The 27533-nt window shown below is 41.1% G+C and overlaps 1 protein-coding gene across 11 annotated transcripts in view; it reads left to right on the forward strand.

Moving 5' to 3' along the window:
- Nucleotides 1-27533, forward strand: part of Clip1 (CAP-Gly domain containing linker protein 1) — a 114228-nt gene that overhangs the window by 51174 nt on the left and 35521 nt on the right. For 3 of the 11 annotated variants that reach the window (XM_060382380.1, XM_060382381.1, XM_060382384.1), the window contains exons 9-16: nucleotides 2845-2949; nucleotides 7490-8206; nucleotides 15154-15211; nucleotides 15685-15768; nucleotides 16553-16709; nucleotides 20261-20426; nucleotides 20513-20728; nucleotides 26294-26410. In XM_060382380.1, the coding sequence (XP_060238363.1) occupies nucleotides 2845-2949; nucleotides 7490-8206; nucleotides 15154-15211; nucleotides 15685-15768; nucleotides 16553-16709; nucleotides 20261-20426; nucleotides 20513-20728; nucleotides 26294-26410 (1620 nt within the window). Of the gene's footprint in view, nucleotides 1-2844; nucleotides 2950-7489; nucleotides 8435-11743; nucleotides 11861-15153; nucleotides 15212-15684; nucleotides 15769-16552; nucleotides 16710-20260; nucleotides 20427-20512; nucleotides 20729-22893; nucleotides 25162-26293; nucleotides 26411-27533 lie in introns of all 11 variants that reach the window. The other 8 variants (XM_060382375.1, XM_060382376.1, XM_060382379.1 and 5 more) reach the window with 6 other exon arrangements.

A 27533-nucleotide genomic window follows, 5' to 3' on the forward strand; every position in this document is an offset into this window, starting at 1 on the left:
CGGGGTATTTTAAGTTTGCTCTCACTGTGGGAGCTTCTAGCAGCAGTGCTGCTGTGTGGTACTGGCCCTCTCACTGAGACGGTACCCGGTACAGACGGCCAAAGACTGTGCTGCCAGTGGAGAAGACCCCAAACCATCTGCTTTGATTTACTGGCTCAAAAGAACAAAATTGAAACAAAGAATTCTTTTACTTCTTACCATCTGCAGAGCTGAACTAGAGAACTCATTTTGACATTTTGATGAGGGATTCCATTTTGAGAAGCTACTGCAGTGATCTGGGTCTCTCTCTTCTCCATCCAGAACAGGTTTTGCAGCCTCCAGGGTCAGTGTTCATGGGACCTTCTTCCTGCCTCTCTGGGCGCTTTTCACAAGGCCGTTGCTTTCCTTCCAAGCCCCTGTTCCAGACCTTTCCTCTTGGGATGTTTAGTTTCAGAAATCAGTAATTTTAGAGGGCTGCCCTGTTGAGTGCCACATTTTTACCACAGGCTGTGACATGGAGGTGGACCACTGGTTCCTTTGCTGCTGACTGGTGAAAGCCCACTGTGGAGCGTCCCCTTCTATAAGGGGACAGGCCATTGCTGAACTCTGAATGGGAGGAATAGTACATGGATCTTTTCTCTCTTCCTTTTTTAAAGACAGGGTCTCGCTCTGTAGTCCAGGCCGACCTTGAATCTGTGGTGATCCTCCTGCCTCAGGCTGCTCAGTGCTAGAATTCTAGAATTGCAAGTAAGAGCCTCCTCTCTTTTCCTTTTTTTTTTTTTCCCCCTAAACAGGTTCTGGCTAACCTAGAACTTGCAATATGGCCTGGCCTCTACCTCTTGATCTTCTTGTCTCTGCTTCCTCAAGTGCTGGGACTATGTAGGCTTGCATCACCATGCCTGGCTGGATATTTGTTTTTTATCTGCACGTAGTGAGTGACCTTTTGCCCGGAGGATGCCTAGCTCAGAGTCAAAGGAAATGAATTTCTGAAGCTATAACCCCAACTATGTAGATTTGGATTAAGTTATTTTCTTGTAAAAGGAGAGTACTAAACAGCTTCTATCTGTAGCACATGTGGATGCAGGGGACTATTCAGACAATTATGTTTTGAAATTTATTTCATTATTTCACAGAATGTAGAGTGTAGGTGAAGAATGTAAAGGAAAAATGTCTTCTTCTTGAATGTGGTGTTATACACCCTCAATACCAGAAGGTAGAGGCAGGTGGTCTGAGCTCTAGACCAGCCTACTCTACATGGAGTTCCAGGCCAGCCAGGACCACATGATGAGACCCTCTCTTAAAAAATTGTTTTGTTTCCCTTTTTAATATCTTATGATGGTTGTTTATGCCTGGTTTATAAGCAAAGTGACCCCTTGAATACACTGAAGATACCAGGATACATGTTCATAACTTTGACTTTCTACTCAGGCTCTGTACCTACTTGGTGTCTCTTTGTTATGACCTCTCCTGTAATTTTCTCACTGCCCATAATTATTCAAACTGATAGATATCTTAATTCTTGTGTTGTCAGTCAGTTGTTCCAGTGACTAACTGGAAAGGAGAGATGATGGGGGAAACACTTTTAGACAAACACTTTTAGTTCTAGTGTCGCAAGATTCAGCCACACTTGAGTCTGTAAGGCAGAGAAAACCTCCTGGGTCCCCACCAGGCAACTGCATTTGTGGAAAGGAAGTCAGCAATTGTGAGGTTTCGAGGGTCCCGTTCATGCTAGGATCTCACCAGGTCTTTGAGCATGATTGTATTCTCATCCTTTCCTATCTTCTGATCTGGTGAAGAATAATTTCATTTTTGAAAAAAAACAAGTTCCTTATATCTGGAGTTTAGCTTTTCTCTTGCTCTGATCTCCTTAATTGGCTTTTTCAGAGGAAGAGGCAGTGGTAGGTAATCTTTACTAAATATTGTCTTTGTAATCTCAAATCCTTCCCTCTTCTCCAAAGTAGTTAAGCCTTTGAAAAATTCCAGCTGGGAGGAAATTAGAGCCCCTGCAGCCCTTGCTTTGCTGTAGAGAATCTCAGCCAGAGCCCATCACCCACTTATGCAGATGCCCCTGGCTTGGACACCTCAGCGCTGGCTTCTAGAGTATTTTTTTTTTTTTAAATTATGTATAATTCTTTTCTGAGGCAAGGTCTTACCCTATAGCCCAGGCCGTGAACTCACTATGTTAGCTTAGGCTAACCTCATACTCCCAGCAGTCATCCTGCCTCTCCCTCCAAAGCACTGAGACAGTAGGTCTAAGCCACCGTGCCCAGACCAGATGCTCCTTAAGGTGACATGCCACTATCCACCACCCCCTTTTTTTTTTTTTTATTAAAAATTGTTTGCCCAACCATCTCCTCTGAGGACCTGCTGGGCGCCTGAAGATTTGTGGCATTGTCTTTCTCCATACATAGGAAAGTGATGACCTTCTGAGGGTCAAACAGCTTTTTGAAGTCCCTGAGCCAGTTACACACACATTAGTGTGAAGTAGCCACTGTGGGGGAGGGAAGATGATAGTTAGGGGAGTATTAACTACTCTAATTGGTGCTGATAAACTTCACTTATCAAGATAACATATTTTTGGCTGCATGCATCTGAAACTTCATCTTGCCTCATGTGTTTTCCATTTTTTCTTTCTCAACAGATTAGCTCATGCCCTCTCTCCACCTCCACTCTTTTGTTCATAGTGTCCGTCCTCACTCCATCCTTCCCTTGCAGCTCCATCCTCTCTCCTTCTTTGTTACCCTTTATGTTCATCCTTTGGCAGAAAGTACTGGTGGCTCGGCCTGCATGCCGCTCTCTCTCCTCTTGTGCTGGCATGTCATGGTGGCACTGTTGTGTTCTTTTCCTCTTCCCTTTTACTAACAGACGCAGACCAAACTGGAGCATGCCCGCATTAAGGAGCTTGAACAGAGCCTGCTCTTTGAAAAGACCAAAGCTGACAAACTCCAGAGGGAGTTAGAAGACACTAGGGTAATGGTTTTCACTATTTAATGAAGCAGCTTCACGAGTGTGAATGGTGGACACATTGTGTGACATGCCTACTGTGGGCCTGAGCTCTGACCCAGTGGCTCGGCCTGAGTCTGGTCTCAGGGCCGCTCAGGCGCTCATGAGCACAGAGTGATGAATAGGGGTTTTTTTGTCGAAAGTAAACTCATGCAAAATGAAGATGAGAAACCGTCTAACTACATAAACTCCATGGTTATCTACAACTGTATTTAAGGTTCTTTGCATTAGGACTTTGGAATACTCTTTTCCAGTTTCCACAAGCAGTCAATTGTCCTCTTGTTCTCATATCCCTAGTTACTGGGTTTTCTAAACAATTTATGCTATTTCCTGCCTGTGCCCATGGCCTGTTGGGAAAAAGAAATGGAAACATTAGCTCTTTTTTAGTGAGAATTAAGGACTTGGACCCCAGTTATCTTTTTCTTTTCTTTTTCTTCCCCTGCCACCCCCCTTTGATGGCTGAGCTTACATCTCTTTTCTTTCTGTCACCCAGCTTAAAATCTCAGTGATTATGAGGGACAGATGTGTTGGGAAAAGAACGATTTCTTTTGGGGCCAGGGCATCAGTCCTGTTTTAATTGCTTATGTATTAAAGCACCTACAGCCTTGTCATGCCACACAGTCTAAGTGCTTTGTAAATATTATTCAGCTCTTTCATGATCCTTGGAAGTAGGTAGTATTATTCTCACCCTTTCTATTGACTTTTACAGAGCAAGGACACTCAGCACAAAGATACTAAAAATTTTGTTGATGGTTTCATAGCCAATAGTAATTGTGGAGCCAGAATTGCCTTCCAAGTCCTTTGGCTCCAGAGTCTGTGTTTTTAACCATTATAGGATGCAATCTTTCTTTCTTTTTTAAATTTTTTGTTTTTTTGAGACACGGTTTCTCTGTATAGCCTTGGCTGTCCTGGATTTGCTTTGTTGGCCAGCCTGGCCTCGAACTCATAGAGATCCGCCTGGCTAAGATGGAATCTTTCAATTTGTGTTAAAAGAAATAATCAACTAATATGTAAAAATATATATTCATATATGTACCTGTTAAATCATGTTTGACTGTGATTGGTCTTAATTTTAAAAATCACTTTGTATCTATCTGATCAAATGTGTTATTGAGACCTTTTCTTTTCTTTTTTTTTAATGCTTATTTCTTTTCTTTTTTTTTAATAATTTATTTTTAATTTATTTTATGTGCATCAGTGTAAAGGTGTCAGATCCCTTGGAACTGTAGTTACAGACAGTTGTGAGCTGCCATGTGGCTCAAATTGAACCCAGGTCCTTTGGAAGAGCAGACAGTGCTCTTAACCACTGAGCCATCCCTCTAGCCCCTGACCTTTTCTTTTTAATCAATAGTATTTGTAGAAATTTCTTTTGATGTGAAATCATTAATATAAAAATCCAGACAAATGAGTAATCTTCCTTTTATCAGTCATAAGTTTTTGTTTTTTTAATAAAGAAAAAGGGTACAAAGATAGCTCATTTGGTAAGGTATTTGCCTTGCAAGCATGAGGACCTGAGGTTAGTCCTCAGAACTCACATAAAAAGAACTGGATATGGTGGTTCATACTTATTATAACTCCAGCCCAGGAGAGGCAGAGACAAGTTTCCTGAAGCTTGCTGGCCAGCTAGCCAGTCTGGTCTACTTGGCAGACTTTAAGCCACTTAGAGAACCCGTTTCAAAAACCAAGGTGGACAGAGCCTAAGGAAAGACATTTAAGGTTGTCATTTGGCTTATGTATGCACTTGTGCACATAAGCACAAACACAAAGACATACAAACATATGCACAGGAAAGCATACACACAAATAAAATGATAGATAGATAGATAGATAGATAGATAGATAGATAAAGCTGGGCATAGTGGCTCATGCCTGTAATCCTAGTACTTGGAAGAGTGAGGTAGGAGAATTGCCACAAATTCAAGGCTAGCCTGGGCCAGATAGGTCCCAACCAGCTTCACTACAGAGTAAGACCCTGTCTGAAAAAAAAACAAAAGCAAAAAGAGAAGACAAAAGAAAATGGTATCAATTGGCCTCAGAAATAAAAGATTCCCAACATATATTTAGTAAGAAAAAAAAGTGAAGGAATGAGAAAAGAAAGTGATAATTTGGTACCATTTCTTTTTAACTTGAGGGTCAAAGACTTGATCTGGGAAATACAAGGGACTCATGAGACAGAGTCCCACCCTTTGGTGTGACTTAAGTAAGGACATACACTTTTTTTTTTTTTTTGCTTCTAAATTCTTCTCTCATGTCTTAGTCTCGTCAGCAAACATATTCAATATTTTCTGGTTTTGCGCTGGATAATAAGACATACATTTACAAATGGACTTATGCAGCCATTTTAAATTAGATTTTACAGCCTTCCATAACAAACAGTATCTTACTGGTCCTCACTCCTGGTTTGCCAAGTGTGAAAATAACCAGTGATCCACTGAATTCTCATATCACCTGCAGTCTTTTTCAGGAAGCATTTTAGAATTCCTCCTTAGCCTATAAATACAATTTATACCCAGCTTGTGTGGTAGTGTAGACATATGAGGAAGAATAAGAAACAGTTCCTTATGGTTTCTGGCCATAAACTAGCAGGAGAATTATGACTGAGGGCAGACTTTAAAATTTTAAATAGAAGTGTCAGAGTGCCACACAGAGAAGCATCACCCTGTTATTTTCATCTGCTTTTCACTTGGCATTCTCTGAATTTGACACTTTCATTGTGACTAGGAACAGTCACCTATTGGATTTGATTTATTTATGCTATAACCTTATATCAAGGGGTTCATTGATGTTTTATATCTTAGTTGTAGGTAAAAAAATCAATGGGGCTGGAGAGATGGCTCAAAGGTTAAGAGCACTGGCTGCTGTTCCAAAGGTCCTGAGTTCAATTCCCAGCACCTATGTGGTGGGTCACAACCATCTATAGTGAGATCTGGTGCCTTCTTCTGGCCTACAGGCACACATGCAGGTAGAATACTGTATAAATAATAAATAAACCTTTTTTTAAAAAAAGAGAGAAATTAATGGATCTTCCCCTCCCTAGAGAACAGAATATAAATGAATTAACTGTGTTTAATCTGAAGCATCTATATAACCACAAAGTACCACAACTTTAGTCAGTTCCAGAACAGTCGGTGACTACTGTGGTGCAACTTTTGCTTTTTTCTTCTGGACATTTCTTTTACTGAGCATCACAACATGCTAGGGTGGACAAAAGAAGCAGAAGACACTTGTCTTGTGTTTTCTGTCCCTATAAAGGCAACATGAGCAGGAGTTGGAAATTAGGAAGAGTTTGATTCTTACAATCTGGTATTTTAAAACTATTTGTATTCCCTTCTATTTCCCAGATTAGTTAAATGATTTTTATGTCTGAGATACCACTTTGAATATGTGGAAGTATCAGTAGAGAAAATTTTTATAAGACTTAAAGGAACAGCTTGAGAAAGTATTTTTCCCCTAACTGGGGAGTATTTTTTTTTTTTTTTTAAACTCCAGAGCTCAGAACAAAGTATGTGGATGTTGCAAGAGTCTGGCATTTTAGATATGCATCTTGTTTATGTCCACACTAGTGTTGAGAACCACTGGGTTAGGGAAACAAGATGCAAATATCAGAGTGCTGACAGAGTTACAAAAGCCAGAAAAGGGTCTTTGTGTGAGAGTCTAATGTATAATTACAGGTAAGTGATCTTTTAATGTCATTTTTAAAAGCCAGTAAATTCTTCATTACCCAACTGAGGCTTTTTCTACAGACGCTGCATTGCTCACTGAAACACGGGAAATTTTAGACCTTTTACACCACTAGCTATTAGAAGTAGAGTGTAAGCCACATATACAGAATCTTAATTTTCTGACACCCACGTGAACTTTTTAGTAAGTTACAGGTGAAATCAATTTGAATAATCCATAAAAACCCAGTATATTGAAATCATTATTTCATCATATAGTGACTATGAGAATCATTAAGATATTTTCTGTCTGTTCTCTGAGTCTGTGTCACAGCACATCTTGCTTCAGATGAGCCGCACTTCAGTGCCAGGCCATCTATGGCTACTGGCTGCACAGTTCAGGCTTTAATCACCAGCCTCGAGTGGAGCAGCAGCTTTAAGTGCTACTGAATGCAGTCTGAGTGAAGGAAGGCAGGGAATCTGACAAATTAGCATTATTTTTTTTTTCGGGAGGCAGATTATTAAGCACTTTGGAAGCTACTGTTTCTGTTAACTTATTAGCAGTTAATGAGTACTTCCAGTTTAAGCTTCTTTAGAGAGAAACAAACACTGTTGGAGTGAAGTAAATTCAGTATTCATTTGAGATTCTGGAATGGTGTGAGTTTAATAAAGGTTTTAATTATATAGTAGAGCTTCCAGAATTCAGCTTAAGCCAGTATTTCAGTGTGAGAGGCATTAACCACTACCACAATAGCTTGACTTTGCTTGATCCTCAGTGTTTTGTAAATAAGGAAAATCATCAGCGATTTGTTATTTCAGTGCTCTCTGTCTTATGACTGCATTAATAGGTGGCTACAGTGTCAGAAAAGTCCCGAATAATGGAACTAGAAAAGGACCTAGCATTGAGAGTACAGGAAGTAGCTGAGCTCCGAAGAAGGCTAGAGTCCAGTAAACCTCCCGGGGATGTGGATATGTCTCTATCTCTTTTGCAAGAAATAAGTGCTTTGCAAGAAAAGCTAGAAGCCACACGTACTGACCACCAGAGTGAGATGGCATCTCTGAAGGACCACTTTGGAGCTCGGGAAGAGATGTTTCAGAAGGAGATCAAGGCCCTGCATACTGCCACTGAAAAGCTTTCCAAAGAGAATGAGTCCTTGAGAAGCAAGCTTGACCATGCTAACAAGGAAAACTCAGATGTGATAGCTCTATGGAAGTCCAAACTGGAGACTGCCATTGCATCCCACCAGCAGGCAATGGAGGAACTGAAGGTATCCTTTAGCAAAGGCATTGGAACGGACTCAGCCGAATTTGCTGAGTTAAAGACACAAATAGAGAGGCTGAGACTAGATTACCAGCATGAAATAGAAAATTTACAGAGTAAGCAGGACTCGGAACGGTCTGCTCATGCTAAAGAGATGGAGACCCTGAAGGCCAAGCTGATGAAAATCATTAAAGAAAAGGAAGACAGCCTGGAGGCCATCAAAGCAAGACTGGACAGTGCAGAAGACCAGCATCTCGTGGAAATGGAGGACACATTAAACAAGTTGCAGGAGGCTGAAATAAAGGTAAAGGAGCTAGAGGTTCTGCAAGCCAAGTACAATGAGCAAACCAAGGTCATTGATAATTTTACATCAGAGCTCAAGGTTGTGGAAGAGAAGCTCTTGGATTTTGATGCACTTCAGAAAGCCAATTCCGAAGGTAAATTGGAAATTGAGACACTTAGACAACAGCTTGAAGGAGCTGAAAAGCAGATTAAAAATTTAGAGACCGAAAAGGACGCTGAAAGTAGCAAGGTTTGTATTGACATCTTCCATCTTTTTTTTTCCCTCATTTTCCATTTATTTTGCATTGTATGTTACTTTTAATTTGAGGTCATTTATCTTCAAAATCCCTGATTTAATGTGAATTGTGTGGTACACTGACGTGAGTATGACAAAGTACTTTCTGAGTGTTTCAAGTATGCTTTTTTCTGAGGAGATCAAATAATGACCAGCCATGTGAATTTTAGTTTCTTATCCATTGGAAGCTTTATCTGCTGCCTTATCTCCTAGTCATTTTGTAACCTCCTATTTAAGCTTAGTCCTAGGCTGTACTCTCTGTTTAAAGTAGACCTAACTCCCTAAAACAGTGATGTTAAGGTGAATGAATGAGAGAGAGGGAGAGATTTACAAGCTCAGGCTGGCCATGGTAGTACATGCTTATAATACTTACAATGATGATGCAGGAGGTTTGCCAGTTCAGTGCTAGGCCAACCTGGACCCTGTCCAAAAAACGAAACAAACAACCCCCCCAAAAAACAAAAAACAGTCAACCAAAACAACAGCAACAACAACAAAAACAGATTATAAGTCCATTTCCTCCCTTTCTGCCCACAAGTAGAACACAAGCTCTGGAGTGCTTTTTAACTACTGTAAGTTAGCATGCTTTGATAAGTAATGCTCACAGCAGTGGGCAGGAGCCAGAGTCATTTGCATCATTATCGTAATTTTATGACAATGAAGAAATCATCTGTTTGAGATAAGACACCATGACCAAAGCTACTTCCAGAGGAAAGAACTTATTCACGAGTTACAGTTCAGATGCTGAGATGGGAGCATGTAGTGGGCAGGCAGGCATGGTGCTGGAGCAGCTGTGGGGTTTGCATCTTTATACATAAGCATGGGTGGAGTGAGGGACTCTGGGAATAGTGTGGAATTTTGAAACCTCAAAGCCTGTTCCCAGTAATATACCACCTCCAACAAGGTCACTTCCCAATCCTTCTCAAACAGTTCCACTAACTGGAGATCAAGTATTCAAATATATGATCCTGTGGAGGATATTCGCATTCAAACCACTGTACCATTTAACTTTTGCTTTCTGGAAGTAGGGAGAAAAATTGAGACTGAGTCTCACCATGTACCCGAAGCTGCCCTTAAATTCATGATCCTTCTGACTTTTCCTCTCAAGTGCTGGGGCTATTATATCCCTGTCCCTTGTAGGTTTTTTTGTTTTTGTTTTTGTTTTTGTTTTTTTGAGACAGGATCTTACTTTGTAGCCCAGGTTGGCCTAGGATTGTTTTTGTAGCCTACACTGGCCTGGAGTTCTCAGTGGTCCTTCTCCTCTGGTCTTGAGGCCCTGGGATTACAATAGGCATAGGCCTCTACTCTTCTGGCTGTTCCTTTTTGTGTATTTTGTTCGGGTAGATGGGGAGACTAGACAAGTGTGCTATTTGTCAAGGTTTAGAAAACTAAAGGTTTACCAGCCACATTTCCTGCTACCCAGCCCTGCTAAATGTCAGCTTCAGTTCTTTAAGACATTCTTTCCAGTCCTGCCACTAGTGGAGGTTCTGGGATTGGTAATAAATGATTTTTTTTTTTTTTTTTTTTTGTGGAAGAAGCTGCTTTATTGGTGAAGAAGAAAGAGTTGTGGTGGCTAAATGGGGAGAGTTGAAGACAGATAAATAGCAAAAGTCTGCTAAGTAACCATACTTGAAAATAAACTAGCCACAGGAAAATTCTCTCTAATCTCGTATGGTTCTGAAATAACAATAAAAAAACAAGTTAGCAAGACGAGACTATGAAGCTATTAGGTGGGTCATCTTTCATGTAAGGATTTAATAAAAGCTGAGTTCTGATAGCTGTCTAATGGATCTTTAAAGTGACTCACATGTTGAAATATTTTAAGCATACAAATATACAGAATAGGGGGCTGGAGAAATGGCTCAGAACTTAAGAGTACAGTGTGCTCTTCCAAAGGTCCTGAGTTCAATTCCTAGCAACCACATGGTAGCTCATACCCATCTATAATTAGGTCCGGTGTCCTTTAATGGTGTGTAGGCATACATGGAGGCTGAATACTGTATAAATAATAAATAAATCTTTAAAAATATATATAAGCTGGGTGTGGTGGCGTAATCCCAGTACTCAGGGAGGCAGAGGCAGGCGGATCTGTGTGAGTTTGAGGCCATCCTGGTCTACAAAGTGAATCCAGGACAGCCAAGGCTACACAGAGAAACTGTCTTGAAAAACCAAAACCAAACAAACAAAACAAACAAACAAAAAATACACAGAATAACATAAACTACCATTATAATGCACCTATGGTAAGCACAAGCTCTACCACTGAGTTGCATACCCAGCATTAATTTTTTTGTTTTTTTATTCTATGCTGCATAGGGTTTGTTTTTTTTCTCTCTCTCAAGATAGGATTTCTCTGTGTAACACTGGCTGTCCTGGAACTCGCTTGTAAACTAGGCTGGCCTCGACCTCAGTTTGCCTGCCTCTGCCTCCTGAGTGTTGGTATTAAAGGCATGCACCACCTTGTCTAGCTGCTGCAAGTTTTTTAAAGCTCAGAAATAAACTTGATCAGGTAGCCCATTTAGGAAGTAAATACCAGTACTTCCTTCTTTTACTGTGTTGGTATTCAGATTTGGGTATAGAAAAATAGTGTATTTTGACTTTTTAAAAACAGCCATTAGAGCCAGGTGGTGGTGGTGGTGCATGCCTTTAGTCCCAGCACTGAGGAGGCAGAGGCAGACAGATCTCTGAGTTTGAGGCCAGCCTGGTCTACAGAGCTAGTTCTGGGACAGCCAGGGCTACACAGAGAAACCCTGTGTTGAAAGGAAAAACAAAACCCAAAAACCAAAAAACATTAGAGGCTGCAGAGATGCTTAGCAGTTAAGCGTGCTTCCAGGGTATCTGATGCTCTCTTTTGGCAGGCTCAGGCACATACATGATGCATATTAACCCATACAGGCATACATACATTCACATATATAAAAATTAATTTAACCTATTTTAGCTAGGTATTTGTCATACTTCTGAGTCTGAGGCGAGGCTGGTTTTTATAGAGAGTTCCAGAACAGCCAGGATTACACAGAGAAACTGTCTCAAAAAAGATAAGGCAATCATACCTAAAACTGATTGTTTGAAAAGTCACTGGCTTCTTAGAATTGAACAACAACAACAAAAACCAAACCGACCAAACAAACAAACAAAAATACTCTTTTCACCATTGTTTTGTTGTGTTTCTCATCTTTTTTTTCATTTTATTTTTTCCTTATCATTCCTTTTTGTTTCTTTTTTGTTCCATTTGCTTCTGTACCATGTAACTTGGTGTGTTAGGCTAATAGCATTACCAAAGAGCTGCAGGGAAAAGAGCGAATGCTCGCTAACCTGAAGGATACTTTGAGTGAAGTCAGTCAAGTGAAGGAGACTTTGGAGAAAGAACTTCAGACCCTGGTAAGTACCTGTCGGATGGGAGCCTGAACCTCAGCGATTCTGCCCTTTTTCTATTTAAAAGAACATTCTCTACTAAAAAAAAAAAAAAAAAAAGCTGTAGCTATTTCTCTGCTTCTTCGAAAATATGGATTTAAATTGAGTGTGTTAGCAGCTGATAAATGCCTTCAGGGGAACTGGATCAAATCAAACTAGCAGTAAAGGTAAGTGTTACTCTCTTTTAAAAAAAAAAAAAAGTCTTTTTCTCTGGTGGAGCAGTGCTTGCAGTTATTGGCAGCTTAGTTTTACAAAACACAAAGACACACACAACCAGCACCATCCGGTCTCATTGGGTTTTTCCTGTACCTGCCTTTAGCATCTCCTTTGTGACTGTGGGCAGCAACTGTCCAGGTCTTTGGCGCCCTCTCTTGGTGAAGTGGTGTGCTAGCTAATTGAATTGCCACTGGGTTGTTGTCTGCATTAGAAAATTACATTTTCTTTTGTATGTTTTCTCTTAATTCCAAATTGTGTAATGGTGCAAGGCTTTAATCCCAGCACCCTCCCGGCAGAGACTGACAAGAGTCTGAGTTCCAGGCCAGTCTTATCTATATTAGCAAGATTCAGACCTATATTAGCAAGGCTACATAGTGAAACCCTGTCTCAAAAACAAAACAAAACCAACCAACCCCCAAAAATAAACAAAAACTTTCCCCACCTTTCTTTCCTCTTCCCTTGCTTCTTGTACCATAGTTTAACCTTACTGGAGGCTGTTGATATGAACGGTTGCCATGGTAGCCATGTAAGCTTGTGTAGAGCTTAGGTAGCTTCCCAGGAGCAGGCTCCCAGCTGTTCCATGACTCCATTATAGTGTGCTCCTTCATGGGTAAGCATTGTAAATGTCTGTGCTACAAACTTCTGTTTTTCTTTTGTGAAACAGTGCCACTCTGCAGCGGGCTGATCTGAAACTCACTACGTAGCTCAGTCTTTCTTCAAACTCACAGCGGTCCTACTACCTCAGCCTCCTGACTGCTGAGATTACAGCCAAAAGCTCCAATTTCTACTTTAAGAAAGATTTTATTTTTAATTATGTGCATGCATGTGCATTTATGGGTGGTTTGTGCACAGTAAATGCAATATGTGTGGAGGTCAGAAGAGGGCGTCAGATTTCCTGGCATTGGTGTTACAGGTGGTTGTGCTGGCCTCTAAACTTGGGTCCTCTGCAAACAGCAGTAAGCACTAGCACTCTTGACCATTGAGCCATCTTTTCAGCCCCACATTTCTACTTAAAAAAAAAAAAAAAAAAGGTATATTGTTTAACATACTGCTATCCACATATAGCTATGTAAGTTTAAATTACTACATTTAGTACAATTTGATTACTGTGTTGCATTTCAGATTGCAGTTCTGTTGTGCGGTCTGTTTCATAATATATCAGCTACAGTTTTACAAAAATGGCCTCAGAATCAATATTTTATGATTTTGTTGTTATTGATGTTTTGAGACAGGGTCTCTTTTTATAGCTCTGGCTGTCCTGGAACTTAATTATGTGTGGGCCAGGCTGGCCTTGAACTCAAAGAGATCCGCCTGCCTCTGTCCTCTGATTGCCTACTCTAAAGGCATGTGCCATCCCATCTGGCTATTTTGTGATTTTGACTCTTACGTAAATGTTCCAGGGCTGGTAGGTGGCTCAGTGGATAAAGATACAGGCCCTGAAGACTTGAGTTTGAGACCGAGGACCCTCACAGTGAAAGGAGAGAACTGGCTCCAACAAGCGGTCTTCTGACCTTCACATGCGCACCATGGCCCGCGTGCCCACACATGTACACACATAAATAAAGACGTGGGATTGGAGAGGTGGCGTGGTGATTGAGAGTAGTTGTAACTTTTAGAGGAGCGGAGTGCAGTCCCCAGCGCAGAGTCACAGCTCACAGGAGCCTGTCACTCCAGTACTAGAGGGTTTGACTCACCTCTGGCCTCCAACGGCGCCCGCACACACTTATGCACACACCTCTACACACACCTACGTAATAAAAAATAACAGTTTTTTTTTTTTTTTTTTTTGAGACAGGGTTTCTCTCTGTGTAGTACTGGTTGTCCTAGAAGTTGTTCTAAAGCCAAGGTGGCCTTGAACCCAGAGATTCAGCTGTTTCTGCCTTTCCAGTACCGAGTTTAAAGGCTTGTGCCACCACACCTGGCATGACAAAAAATCTTTAACAATAAGTGTTTTGCATAGCACATTTGCTGCCTTCTCTTCTAAAATTCTAAGAGCTACTTTTTAAAGTCTGTCTTGTTTTAAAGAATGTAGGGTAGTCCTCTACATGCTCTTGGGGGAACACATGCTGCTGCAGCCAGGCTTTGGGAACAACACAGATGGGTACCTGGTAGGCTTTGCTAGCTTATGGCTCATGTGCTCATATTTTAATAGTCTCTGTGAGAGATACTCATTCAAAAAAATCTCTGGGTGATGAGAGATGCTCAGTGGCTAAGAGCACTGGCTGCTCTTGCAGAGGCCCTGGGTTCTGTTCCCAGCACATACACAGCAGCTCACAACCATCTGTACCTGTGGTTGCAGGGGGTCTGCATCCTCTTCTGGTTTCTGTGTGTACCAGGCATGAATGTAGTGTGTAGGCATGTGTGCAGGCAAGACACTCATTCACACAAATCTTTTAAAAGATCTGTTGTTAATGCTACTTAAACATTTATTTCAGGAAAACCACAAGAGGTTTTTGTTTTGTTTTGTTTTTAATCTTATTTTGTTGTCATGTTTAGAACAGACCTTAAATGGTAGGTGGCAGATGGAGCGATTCTGCTTAAAGAGATCTGGACACAGATATTAGATTTGAATTTAGTTCAGATTCTCTGCTTACCCTCAAAGGAAAAAAACAAAACCCAGAACTCTGCTTATTATCCAGGCAGATTTCTTTTCTTTTTCTTGTGTTTCTTTTTTTCTTGTATTGCGGATTCAACATAGGGTTTTGTCCTTGCTAGGCAAGAGCTCTATGAATGAGCCACATCCCCAGCCCTCAGGCAGATTTCAGATGAGAAGGCAGCTCTTGGAGGGTTAGTCATGGCAAAGCATGTTCCTGCACCGCATGTAAATATGTTTCCTGGTCACTTAGATGCAGATATACATACATACACGCACATGCAAACCCCACTCATGTATGTATGATAGTTCATTGTTGCTTACATGTTTTAAGTGCATTAGTCTCAATGAAACAAGATACAAAAAATAAATAGTAACGTAACTAATAGACACTTTTAGTCTTTTTCACCTAAAATCCTTGTATAATGTATATCTGACTCATTTTCTTTAGAAAGAAAAGTTTGCTGATGCTTCAGAGGAGGCAGTCTCTGTTCAGAGAAGTATGCAAGGTATGTCTCACGGAAGTATGAGCATACTGTTTTAGGGTATGGTTAGGGCGGTGAGGGCCGGCTTTGGGTGTGCATAATGTAGTGTTATATCATAATTGTGCAAGTTGTACACTGCACAGAAAAAACTGCATTCCATGGCTTCCTGAAGCTGCAAACTCATTATTTCTTTTTTTGACCTGTTTTGATACATATTAAAATCTGCATAGTCCTATGAAAGAATGGTCTGATCTACACATTTGCTACTGGGTTTTGACTGAAGGAGGAAAGAAGAGATGCCTAGAAAAGGCCTGGACCTCCTAACGTACAAACCCAGTGAGGCAGCAGAACTGTATGCTTCCCTAGTCTCAGTGTGTGGTTGGCAGCGAGGCTTTAGTATCCCTGTGTCCTCAGAGCTCATGAGCATTTGCTTTGATTGGTTATAAGCCATCCTATTAAATGTGATATATATTATGCTTTTAACCTTATCCTAATAGATACTGTAAATAAACTGCACCAAAAAGAGGAAGAGTTTAACATGTTGTCTTCTGAACTGGAGAAGTTGAGAGAAAATCTAACAGGTAAGGTGATGTCTCCTGATGACTAGCCATACATACAGTAAGGGGCCTAGGATGAGAGTTGATGTATATTACAGTAGCAGATCTGCTAGTCAGACAGATACCGCCTCATTTTGTGTGCAGCGTTATGCTTGCTTGAGACCTGTAACCCCGAGCATGTCATGTCTTCTCTCTTTTACAAAAAGTCAGAATCTACCACTGATGACACTACTGTCCTTGTTCTGTATGCTTCACACAGACACACGCACAGCTGACCACTTGCTCCCTGCCTCTACCCTGTTGTTTCTTCTCAACGCATGCCAGAGAGTCAGATCACATGACTTTTTTTCTTCTTCTTCCCATTTCATTCACCAGAAGGTGTAGTCCTTGCCATCTCTAGGAGTTTGTCTCAGACTCTTGTCCTCACCCACTGCACTCCAGCCATATCAGCCACCTTGATTTTATAGGTCATATCAGGCCACATTCCACTTGGGGTCCTTTGGCCTGCTTCCTGCTTCCTATCCTTTCTTCAGGTCTTTACATAAATGTCAGTAATTCAAAGGGTTCCATATAATATTTTACTCTTCCTCCTTTCAACATCTTTTCTCTACTTCCAGATTTCCTCTTAGCACTCACCTCTTTGTATTATACTGTTCCTTTCTTTATCCTATTTATTATGTCTTTGCTGGAATGTGATTTCCATACAGGTAGAGATGGCTATCTGCAACTATCCCCAGGGTAAGGATGCATTCAATAAATTTTCTTGCTTTTAACACAACAGTGCTATTTCTTTTCTGTATATATTCAGACATGGAGGCAAAAGTTAGAGAGAAGGATGAAAGAGAAGAGCAGCTGGTAAAGGCAAAGGAAAAATTAGAAAATGACATTGCAGAAATAATGAAGATGTCAGGAGATAACTCTTCTCAGCTGACAAAGATGAATGATGAATTACGTCTGAAGGAAAGGTATGTATGACTTCACTGGAGAGCCTGCCTGTTATGGAGTAGGTTCAGCAATAAGGTCTTGATAGGGGACCACAGCTCAGGGTTGCTGGATGGGCATAATCCCAGCACTTGGGAGGCAGAGGCAGATAGATCTCTGTGAGTTTGAGACCAGTTTGGTCTACTAAGTGGGTTCCAAGTCAGCCAGGGCTACATAGTGAGACCCTGTCTTAAGACAAAAACAAAACAAAACCACCAGGAAAACAAAAGGCTCAAGGTTGTCCTGTTTTAAGGCTTCCTGGCTCTTCCTTTTTCTCTTTATGTTTCTGCTTTTTTAGTTTCCGTTTTGTTTTTTGTTTTTCCTTATTTTCCCTCCTTTAAGGGGTGTGTGTGTGTGTGTGTGTGTGTGTGTGTTTGTGTGTGTTTCTGGGGGATTGAAGTCAATTGGAGCTACACTCCAACTTTCTGTTCCATTCTCCTGTGTAACATTTGTTGCTTTTTAATATTCCACCCTGGGTTTTAAGTATCAGTCAGGCTTGTTCAACAAGTACTTTTACTGAACCATCTCACTAGTCCTTGTTTGACCTAAAATGAGGTCTACTTTACTTAACTTGTCCAGAATGACAGAGTTAAGGAATATAGTAGGAATAATAGACTGTCCAGGGACTTGGGAAGACAAGACACTTGTTTAATAACTGCAGTAACTGATAAGTATTCTCTGCTGACAAAATGAGCCAAGTCAAGCCAAATTTAAAGTATAAAGGCAGGTTTATAAAGTTGCCATGCAGACAGGGAGACAGAGAAGAAGGGGAGGAAGAAAGGAAGAGTGTGTGCATACAAAAAGAGAGGAGAACCATGTTGTTGTACTTTTTAAAAAGCTCTTTTATTTACATTTTTATATCTCTTTCTCCCTACTCCACCCCAATCCCTTCCAAGACCCCAACACCAGGTAGGAGAGAGAAAGTGTTAGTGGGAGAGGGGGTACAGTTCTCTTTGCTGCTTCCTGCTGGATAGGGTCGTTGGGTTCCTTGGAGCCAGTTCAATCCTGATTGCTGGAGATCTCCAACTTCTTGTCTCACTGCATCAACAGCAACAGGAACAACATGGGGGAAGCAGCAGCCTTGTTCTTTCTCAGAAACTCCACACTCTCTGTGCTCTGGCATTTATTCTGTCTCTAGAGTCCTCAAAATTAAACTATTTGCAGCTAGCAAAGAGCTCCTCTCAGAACCTGCACAAGGCAAATAGTTTGCTGCTGTGGACTATCTGAATCAGGCCCACATCACACACCTGGAATTAAAATGAAACCACGTTTATAGCCACAACAGAATCAAAATGTCTGGGAGAAGCCAGAGGCCAGGCCTGCTTTGATATGTTAAATAGGTACCTCAGCTTCTGAAACCTTAAAGTAACATTTTTTACAGGACCTTAGAGATGTTTGTAACTTCCTTCATTGCTATGACAGGAAACAGTTACTGAGGACTTACTGTGTGCTGTTTACTGTGCTAACAGTTTATATAGGGTTTATTTTTCTATTTTAAAGAAAAAGAAGCTGAGGCGCACTTGAGGTCTCACAGCTGAGCCACTTGTGTTGATGCTCTTACATCTTTTACTAACTTAGATTTCTGTAGTACTAAAAGTTCTTTTATCTTAAGGTCCGCCAATAATAGTGAAGTCTATTTTTCTTAGGTTATTTTTTGTTTGTTTTTTGATACAGGGTCTCATGTAGTCATGGCTGTCCTGGGTCTCAAAGAGATCTTGCCTCTGCCTCCTAAGTGTTGGGATTCAAGGTGTGTGTCACCACACCCAGCTGATTCTGAGGTTCTTGTTGGCTTCCCTCCCCTTCTCAGAGCAGTCAGATAGAAATCAAACACTTAACAAATGTTTTGGAGAAGATTTTAGAAGCGTTAGAATTTTACTTTGTGAAGTATTAATACCTGGGGCTGGAGAGATGGCTCAGTGGTTGAGAGCACTGTCTGCTCTTCCAAAAGACCCAGGTTCAAGTCCCAGCACCTACATGGCAGCTCACAACTGTCTATAACTTCAGAGATCTGACATCTTTACACTAATGCACACAAAATGAAAGTAAATAAAATGTAAAAAGTATTAATACCTTTAAAATTACATCGATATCCAGCCTTTCACCCATACAAAACAGTTCAAGGCCACTGGTTATTGGTGACCTTGTGTTTTGCTGGCAGCTTCCCTAGCAACTTTGGTCCCCTTTGCTCTGAGGCATCTACATATGTAGCTGTATGCAGGGCCTCCAGAGGGCGCCACCTCTGAAGGTATTTAATTGATACAGCCAGCACTATCCCTGGGCTTCCTTCCTATGCTTGTTAATTCACCTGATGACCTTGATTCTAGACTAAGGTCCCATGCTTTCTCTGTCCACGGGGAGCTATGTGGTTCTCTTCCTTTTCGTGTGTTGTGTATATGCAGGTGCAAGACAAATTCCAAAGTTGTTCCTCAAGCACAATCCACCTCAATTTAACAAGGTCTCTCAGTGGCCTGGAACTCATTTTAAGTAGGCTAGGCTATCTGGCCTGAGAGCCCTAGGGATTGGCTTGTCTCTGCCTTCCTAGTGCTGGCATTATAGGCATGTGCTGCCACACCTGGCTTTTTACATAGGTTCTGATGATTGAACTCAGGTCCTTGAGCCTGCAAAGCTGAGCTGAGCTATCTCCATCTAGCTCTCTTTAAACAAGAATTACTAATGGTAATTTTTGTGTTTTCTTCTTCCAACAGTCACATAAATGAGCTTTTTTTTAAATCTCTTTTTCTTTTTTTATTGATTTATTATTTATTATTTATTACAGTTTATTCACTGTGTATCCTGGATGTAGGCCCCATACATGAGCTTTTTGGTAAACTCGTCTGCTGAAAATTTGAAATGCATTTTATTTAATATTTTTTCTTAAAATTTTTTCTAGATTAAAAACACCTTAATTTTTTTAGATTTGTTTATCTTAATTTTAATGTGTATGTGTCCAATATATTTATCTTATATTTATTTATTCATCTATTAATATGAAGTAATAAATTCTTGCAATTATAGTAGTTATTATTCTAAGTTATTCTTCAGGCAAGTTATTTTAAAATTTGTCTTGATTTCAGGTATTATTATACATAAATTTTGCAATCTCTGATCTAATTGTTATTTATAATATATATTTTAATATACCTCTTCAATTTAAAACATGAGAGATCTAGATGTGGAGATGGCTCTGTAGATAAAAGTGTTCGATGCACAAGCTTGAGAATTAGAGTTCAGATCCCCAAAAATCTAGGTAATCCTAGAGTGCCTACAGTGATGGTAGGTGGAGAAGGAGAATTTCCCAGCATGAAGCAGTAAAAAGAAACCCTTCTTCAAACATGGTGGAATGTGAAGACTGGCACCCAAGGTTGTCATCTGACTGCCATGTGTGGTACTATGGTGTATACATGTTTGAACTCACATAGGAACACACACACACACAGAGTGACCATGCATGCAGACATATACATACTACATACACACATAGCATATGCACATGTATAAAGAACTATCTGACAATTTATATTGAAACTTATTCTAGATCTCTGGAAGAACTACAGCTAAAACTTACAAAGGCTAATGAAAATGCAAGTTTTCTGCAGAAAAGTATTGGGGAGGTAACTGTTAAAGCTGAACAGAGTCAACAGGAAGCAGCCAAAAAACATGAAGAAGAAAAGAAAGAATTGGAGGAAAAGTTGTTGGAACTGGTAAGGAGAATGGAAGGGGACTGCTGGCAGAGCTCGTGGGCAGTCACTGTGTGGCAGATGTCTTACCCCTCCCTTGGGCTCTGCAGGAAAAGAAGATGGAAACAAGTCACAACCAGTGTCAGGACTTGAAAGCCAAGTATGAAAAAGCCAGTTCTGAGACAAAAACAAAGCATGAGGAAATTCTGCAGAACCTACAGAAGATGCTGGTGGACACCGAGGAGAAACTGAAGGCTGCTCAGGAGGTGAACAGACGCCTAATGCAGGACGTGGAGGAACTGAAAGCACAGGCTGAGAAAGCCAAAGTATGTTCTGGGGTAGAAATAATGCGACTGACTGGGTTCTGTCTCAGCTAAGCTCTGTTGAGGGGCAGATGTGACTTGTTAGACTGCATGCATGGCGGAGTGGGAAATTGCATCTTTTGTGGCTTTTGGTGTTCTATACAGCTGTTCATCCTTGTGGGGGAGGGTAATGGCCACAGGTCTCTCCCCCAAATGTACTGTGTAGCCATTACCACCCACTGTGTTGCTTGTCCCTTGTGGTTGCAACCTCTTACTGTTGCTTGGGCTCTGTCTGCTTGAGGTAGATTCCTATTGGGAAAGCCGCTGCCTCTGATCTTGGCTGAGCCTGCTCCACCTTACACTAGGGTTAAGAGAGACAAATGTCAGAAAGGCAGGAGGCAGAGGCCCAGAGAAACAAGTGGGCATTGTGTCAGAACTGGAGGGAGCCTAGCTGATGAGCTGAGTTCTATAGGTATAATTAGAACTCTGGAGAGGGCTTTTAGTGTCTCCAGGAAGACTCTGTGAACTTGCTGATAAGGAAGCTGGGCTCAGGTAAATCAAGAAAATATCTTATTAGTTGAAAATAGTTAGAACTTGGTATATTGAATTTCAATTTTTGGTGTCAGTATTGTATTTGCCCCCAATATGTTCTTTTACTTTGGTAACTTAGTAAAGTTTACCCTTCCCACTACTATTTAACTTTTTTTATTGTTCAGATTTTTTGCCTTAAATGTTTACTTTTAATGCATCAGAGAAAGATTTATGTACACATTTACAAGAAAGAAATTATGAAAGAGAATTTGAAACTATTAAAAAGCTCTTATTAAGGCTAGGGATCTGGCTTAGCTGTAGAGTGTCCACCTACCCTGCCCTAATATCAAATCCCAGGACTGAAACAGAACAGCAACGCAAACCCCGAATGATATAATACATGTCCAGTGCAAGGGGGTGCAGTTCCTCCCTTTTACATGCTATCAGAGCATTCTCCTATGCCCTCTTTCCTCAAAAACACTGCCAGCTCCATTTGGGGGGGTATGATTCCCATGCTTGATGCTGCCTATGCTGCCCTTGTCTCGAAACCCTTCAGTTCTTTAGACTGCATAACAGCATTCTTATGTGAAGCTGCACTGGCTTTGGTGGTTTTATATTAAATCTTTTGGTTTCAGTACCAGGATTATTCCTCTTCCAAGTCTAGATATCTGACTTTAGTGAGTCACAGACTTTGGAGAATCTGATGAGACCTAAGGCTGTCATTCCCAAGCAGCCAGCATGCTTGTACATCACTTCAGGAGGCCACAGCGCCGGTTAGCCAGTGACCCAAAACTCTGCTAGGTGAGGCTGTGTGAAGTTAAATTTTCACAGCTGCACATTCAGCTCTCTAGGTGGACTTGGTGCGCTGTGAGAGCTGGGGGTGACATGTCTATTTGCTGATATCCATTTCATCACAGAAAATTCAGGGTGGTGCCAATGCATTAATCTTATAAATTAGTACGCTTAAAAGGACACTGGTTAAGAGCACTGTCTGATCTTCCTAAAGACCTGGGTCCAATTCCCAACACCCACATGGCAGCTCACAGCTGTCTGTAACTCCAGGTCCAAGGGATTTGACACCTTCATGCTAATGCACATAAAATAAGAATAAATAAATAAAGTTAAAAAAAACCATTTTATTGTAGCAAGCAAGGCCTAGAAATTAGTCTGCATTTGAGAAACATATATATGATCCCAGAACTGACACTCTTAGACTATTGACTACCCTGCCTGTTAAGTAAGGGCTTAAACACTGATAGACTTTCCCTTGCTATCCCTCCTTTTGATTAGACTATAGCAACCTATTAAAGTTATACCCACCTATCTTTGATTAATATATACTCACCTATTAAAATATACCCACCTACCTTTCTTTGTTTTGCCCCTGACATACTTTTGAAAAGTTTGTAAAAGTAATTTCATACATTATTTCAGAGAGAAGCAGCCGATAGGCACTTTGCACAGTTAATTTCGCTTTGTACTCCCCCTTCATGAGCTGCTTCTCTAGTTCTTACCCTTTGTTATTCAGGTAGGTTTTATGAAGCTTATTGTGAAAAATTCTGAACTTTCATGGTTTAGGCCATGTTAAGTTATTTGGGCTTGCATTTGTCTGCTTGATTTCATTTTGTTCCCATTCTTTCCATCTTTTGTCCCTGTAGTCGCTAACTCATTTGTTAACATCAGCCAAAAAAGAGATTGAACTAATGTCAGAAGAGCTGAGGGGTCTGAAATCAGAGAAGCAGCTTCTTGTGCAGGAGGCAAATGCTTTAAAGTTAGAGAAAGGTTCACTTTTATCAAAGCTTATAGAAATGGAGACCAAGATAACTTTGCTTCAGGAAGACCAACAGAAACTGTGGTCAGTAAACGAAACGCTCCATTTAGAAAAGGAGAAAGTCTCAGAAGAAAAGCAGGTTGCTGAAAAACGCTATCAGCAGGAGCATCGGGAAAAGGAGTCTCTGGTGGCTGAGAAAGAGAAACTGCTTAAGGAAATCAGTGTTGCCCAGGAAGAGCTCTTGAAGATGCAAATGGAGAATGACTCCCTGGAAGCCTCCAAGGTGAGCATGCAGGTGCTCATCGAGGAGCTCCGCTTCTGCAAGGACAAGCTGATGGCCATGTCAGAGAAGGCCCGGGCAGAGAAAGAGCGCCTGGAGGGCCAGGTCCAGAAGCTCACGGCTGAGAACATGGTCTTGGTCAAAGACAAGGATGACGTCATTCAGAAACTTCAGAGTGCTTACGAGGAGCTTGTGAAGGATCAGAAGGCCTTGGTCCAGGAGATCGAGGAGCTCACAACGGAAAAGAAGTCAGCCACAGAAAAGCAGATGAACCTCGACAATACTTGCATCTCCCTAAAGGCAGAGCGGGAGAACCTTCTCCAGAGCAACAGAGACCTGCAGTTTGAGAAGGACACACTGCGCCAGGGCCAGGAGAAGCTGAGTGCCAGCCTGGAGGCCACCCTGCAGGTCAAACAGCTGCTCAGCACGGAGGCAGAGACGCTGCGCACGCAGCTGGACTGTTCGACCAAAGCGCTGAGGAAAGCAGAGTTAGACATGAGACAGCTCCAGACCACCAATGCAAGCCTCACAAAGCTCCTGGAAGAGATAAAGACCTGTCGGGCGATCACAGACTCGGAGTGTATCCAGCTTCTCCATGAGAAGGAGAGCTTGGCAGCCACTGAGAGGAAGCTCCTGGCAGAGAAAGAAGAACTGTTAAGTGAAAATAGAATCATCACTGAAAAGCTCAACAAGCACTCAGAAGAGGCCATGCATCTTGAGATAAGCCTAAATGAGAAGATCACATACTTAACTTCTGAGAAGGAGATGGCTTGCCAAAAAGTTGCTAGGCTTAAAAAGCAGCAGGATAGTCTCTTGAATGAAAAATCAGCACTAGAGATGCAAAATGGAGATCTCCTTGCTGAGAGGGAAAATTCTATCAAGACCATAGGCGATCTTAAAAGGAAGTATGACCAAGAGGCTGCAAACAGACGAATAGTTGTGCAGGAGAAGATGAAACTGCTTGGTAATATCGATGCTCTGAAGAAAGAGCTTCAGGAAAGAATGAAGGAAAACCAGGAGCTGACGAGCAGCAAGTGCGACCTCTCCTTGATGCTGAAAGAAGCTCAAAATGCCAAAAAGAATCTTGAAAAAGAGCACACCAGCATGATGCAGGCAAAGGAGGACTTGAACGCTGAGCTGAAGACTTGCTGCTGCGAGAAGAACATCTTGCTGAGGGATGGCTTGAACCTTCAGGAAGAGTGTCAGAAACTAAACGAGGAGATTCAGGAAATTCAGCAGACGTTAATCCTGGAGAAGGAGGCGAGGGCAAAGGAAAACGAAACCTCTTTATATGAAAATAACAAGCTTCATGGGAGAATAGTGCTCCTGGAGGAGGAGATACAGGAGTTAAGGGTGTGTACTGAACAGCTCCAGACTGAGAATTTTACGCTTGCCCAAGAGAAGACCAACTCAGAGCAAAAAGTGGTGGAAATCATTAAGGAAAAGGAACTCCTGAGTGCAGAGACAGCTCAGCTTGCTGCCAACATTGAGACCCTAAAAAGTGACTTTGCTGCCCTTTCCAAGTCCAAGTTGGAATTGCAAGAACTACACAGCTGCCTCACCAAGATCCTGGATGAGCTCCGGCTGAACCACGAGGTGGCTTTGACCGAGAGAGCTGAGGTGCTTCAGGACAAAAAGAACCTCCTGGCTGAGAAACGGGAGATGATGCTGAGAAATGAAGAGGTCCTGAAGGAGAAGGAGAAGCTGGAAGAAAGCTACTTCATTCTCCAGAAAGAGATTAGCCAGCTGGCCCAAACCAACAGCCACATTTCAGCCAACCTCCTAGAATCCCAAAGCGAAAACCGTACTTTGAGAAAAGACAAGAGCAAGCTTACCCTTAAAATTAGAGAGCTTGAGACCCTTCATTCGTTCACGGTAAAGTGAGAGGTTCAAATATTGAGCACCCAGACTCCTCACTAACTGTGCACTAACATTAGCGGCTAGGTGATTTCTCTTCATTGCAACCTAGGGAAATCTACCTGATTAAGCCGCCTGTGTTTGTATGTCCAGCTTTTCATTACAACTGGAGAGCTTGATTCATTACTGAATGTCTAATTTTAGTAGTCTTCCCTCATTTCAAAAACCCCTGAAAACTGTGAATAAAAAAGATTCTTTTTCTTTTTTTAATTTAAAGACAAACTTTGTTATCTGTAAAAGGTAACTTTCTTAGAGGCTTCAGAGCAGTATTAGAATGTACATACACTGAAATAGTCTATTTTATTCATTGTGTCTGTCCATTTGGAGGTGGAAGAGTCCACTGAAATCTCAGTGGCTGATAATAGAGCATATATAATATCAACTTCTCATGAAAATTATTAAACCCACCGAATGAAATTTTAATCAAATGTCTTAAAATAATTTTATGATTATTTTTGATTTGCAGTAGCTAAGAGTTTGTATTCATATATATATCTTTTTTATTCACAGACATAGTTATATTCATTACTCAGTTTCTCTCATAGATTTTCCCATTCAGTACCTCTCATGAAACACTTGAGCCTTATGTTATAATCGCCCAAATAATTTATATTATATGAAAAATTCTTAGCTTAAATTGAGTGACTTCAAAAGCCCCAAATTGAAATAGCCAGAAAAGTATTCTATACTTAACTGGTTAATTTAAGAGCCATTCAGTTATTCAGGATTGTTCTTCATCACCATCACCAAATAGTCTGTCAAATATAAGTTAGAAGGATGAGCACATGCTTGTCAATGTAACTCGGAGCTTGGATGTGGGTTTAGAGGGTTGAGAGAACTTGGAAATGGTTGAGTTGACTTCATGAAAAGTGCCGTGGGAAGGGCCCATCTCTTTGTTGTCCTTCACAGTACAAGCCCTTCGTGTCCTGGCTTGTTTGCTTTAGGGTTGGATTGATGAGTCTCATCCTCTGTGTGTGCTGCTTGGCCACATAGACTCTGAGAGAACAGCCTCAGTAGGGCATTCTGAATGTCCCTGATGGTGCCGAGAGAGTGCCCATTTCCCTTTCTCACTGTGTCTCCTTATGCTTAGGGTGCTCAGACTGCAGAAGATGCCATGCAGATCATGGAACAGATGACCAAAGAGAAGACAGAAACTCTGGCCTCCTTGGAGGACACCAAGCAAACAAATGCAAAACTACAGAATGAAGTAATCAAATTTCAATGTTTTTGTGTTTGTTCAAAGCTTACCAACTTCATGGGCTATTTAGTTACTTAACTCAGGAGTATGTCTTTTTTACTTACTTTTAGTCACTTTTGACTCTTTTTCAGTCATTTAACTCAGAAGCACGTGAACAGGCCTGATCTGTGTTAGAGTGGAGTGTACACCGTGCCATGATAATGTTAAATAAAATCTATTACGCACTTAGTAGCACTAAGCTTTAAGAATTCAGAGTAACACTGGGTGTGGTAATGCATGCCTATAGACCCAGTACTTGGGTGGTAGTGGCAGAAGGATTAGGAATTCAAAACTCGTTTTGGGTTACATGAGGTCTTGTCTAAACAAATGAACCCCAAAATAAAGAGGAGGCCCTAATATTGTGATGTTCTTAGATAACTACTTGGTGGCACTATCCTTCCTTTTTATCCTATACATTTTCCCCTCAACTTTCTCCTAATTAGGGATACCAAATTCCATTTTCCTATCCTTGATATAGGCATTTTCTTGGCCTAGTTCAGTATTTACATCCTTTTGTGTCATCTTGAATGAGCCATTTCTGGAGCTGAGCCAAGTTTTTGGCATCAGGTTATTTCTGTTCTATCTACAAGGAGCATTTCCCTTTGGACCTGATGCCCTGTTTCCATCTTCCCAGCTCACAAAAATCCTTCCTGAAAAGCTGCTATCTGAATAGCCAGTTATCTTATTGAAGTGGGATGTGAAATTCTATATAGCTTCAGTCACAGGCAGGTAAAACATTCAGAACATAGTTCAAAGGAAGGGACTGCTAGGTGGAAAAGCTCCATGAAAACCAGGCCTCCTTGTGCAAGCCTAAATACCTTCCAAAATGGACATTTTGAGGCAAGCAGGGTAAGTAAAAACTTACAGAGAGTACACTCAGATTTTCAAGATTTTCCTAGAGAATGGGATCAGGCAGACTTCAGCAGACCAGTTATGGATAGACTACAAGGTAGACAAGCTGTTTCTTGGGCCGACTGCAGTGCTTTATTCCTTCATTCATAAATACTGAATGATAAAGGACATAACAAGGTGGTAATGTTAAAATTAGCATGGTGCTTTCTAGATTCCTGGTTGATGGCATGTGACATGACAA

Source organism: Meriones unguiculatus, chromosome 4 (genome assembly GCF_030254825.1).
Source record: "Meriones unguiculatus strain TT.TT164.6M chromosome 4, Bangor_MerUng_6.1, whole genome shotgun sequence".
NCBI classification, from domain to species: domain Eukaryota; kingdom Metazoa; phylum Chordata; class Mammalia; order Rodentia; family Muridae; genus Meriones; species Meriones unguiculatus.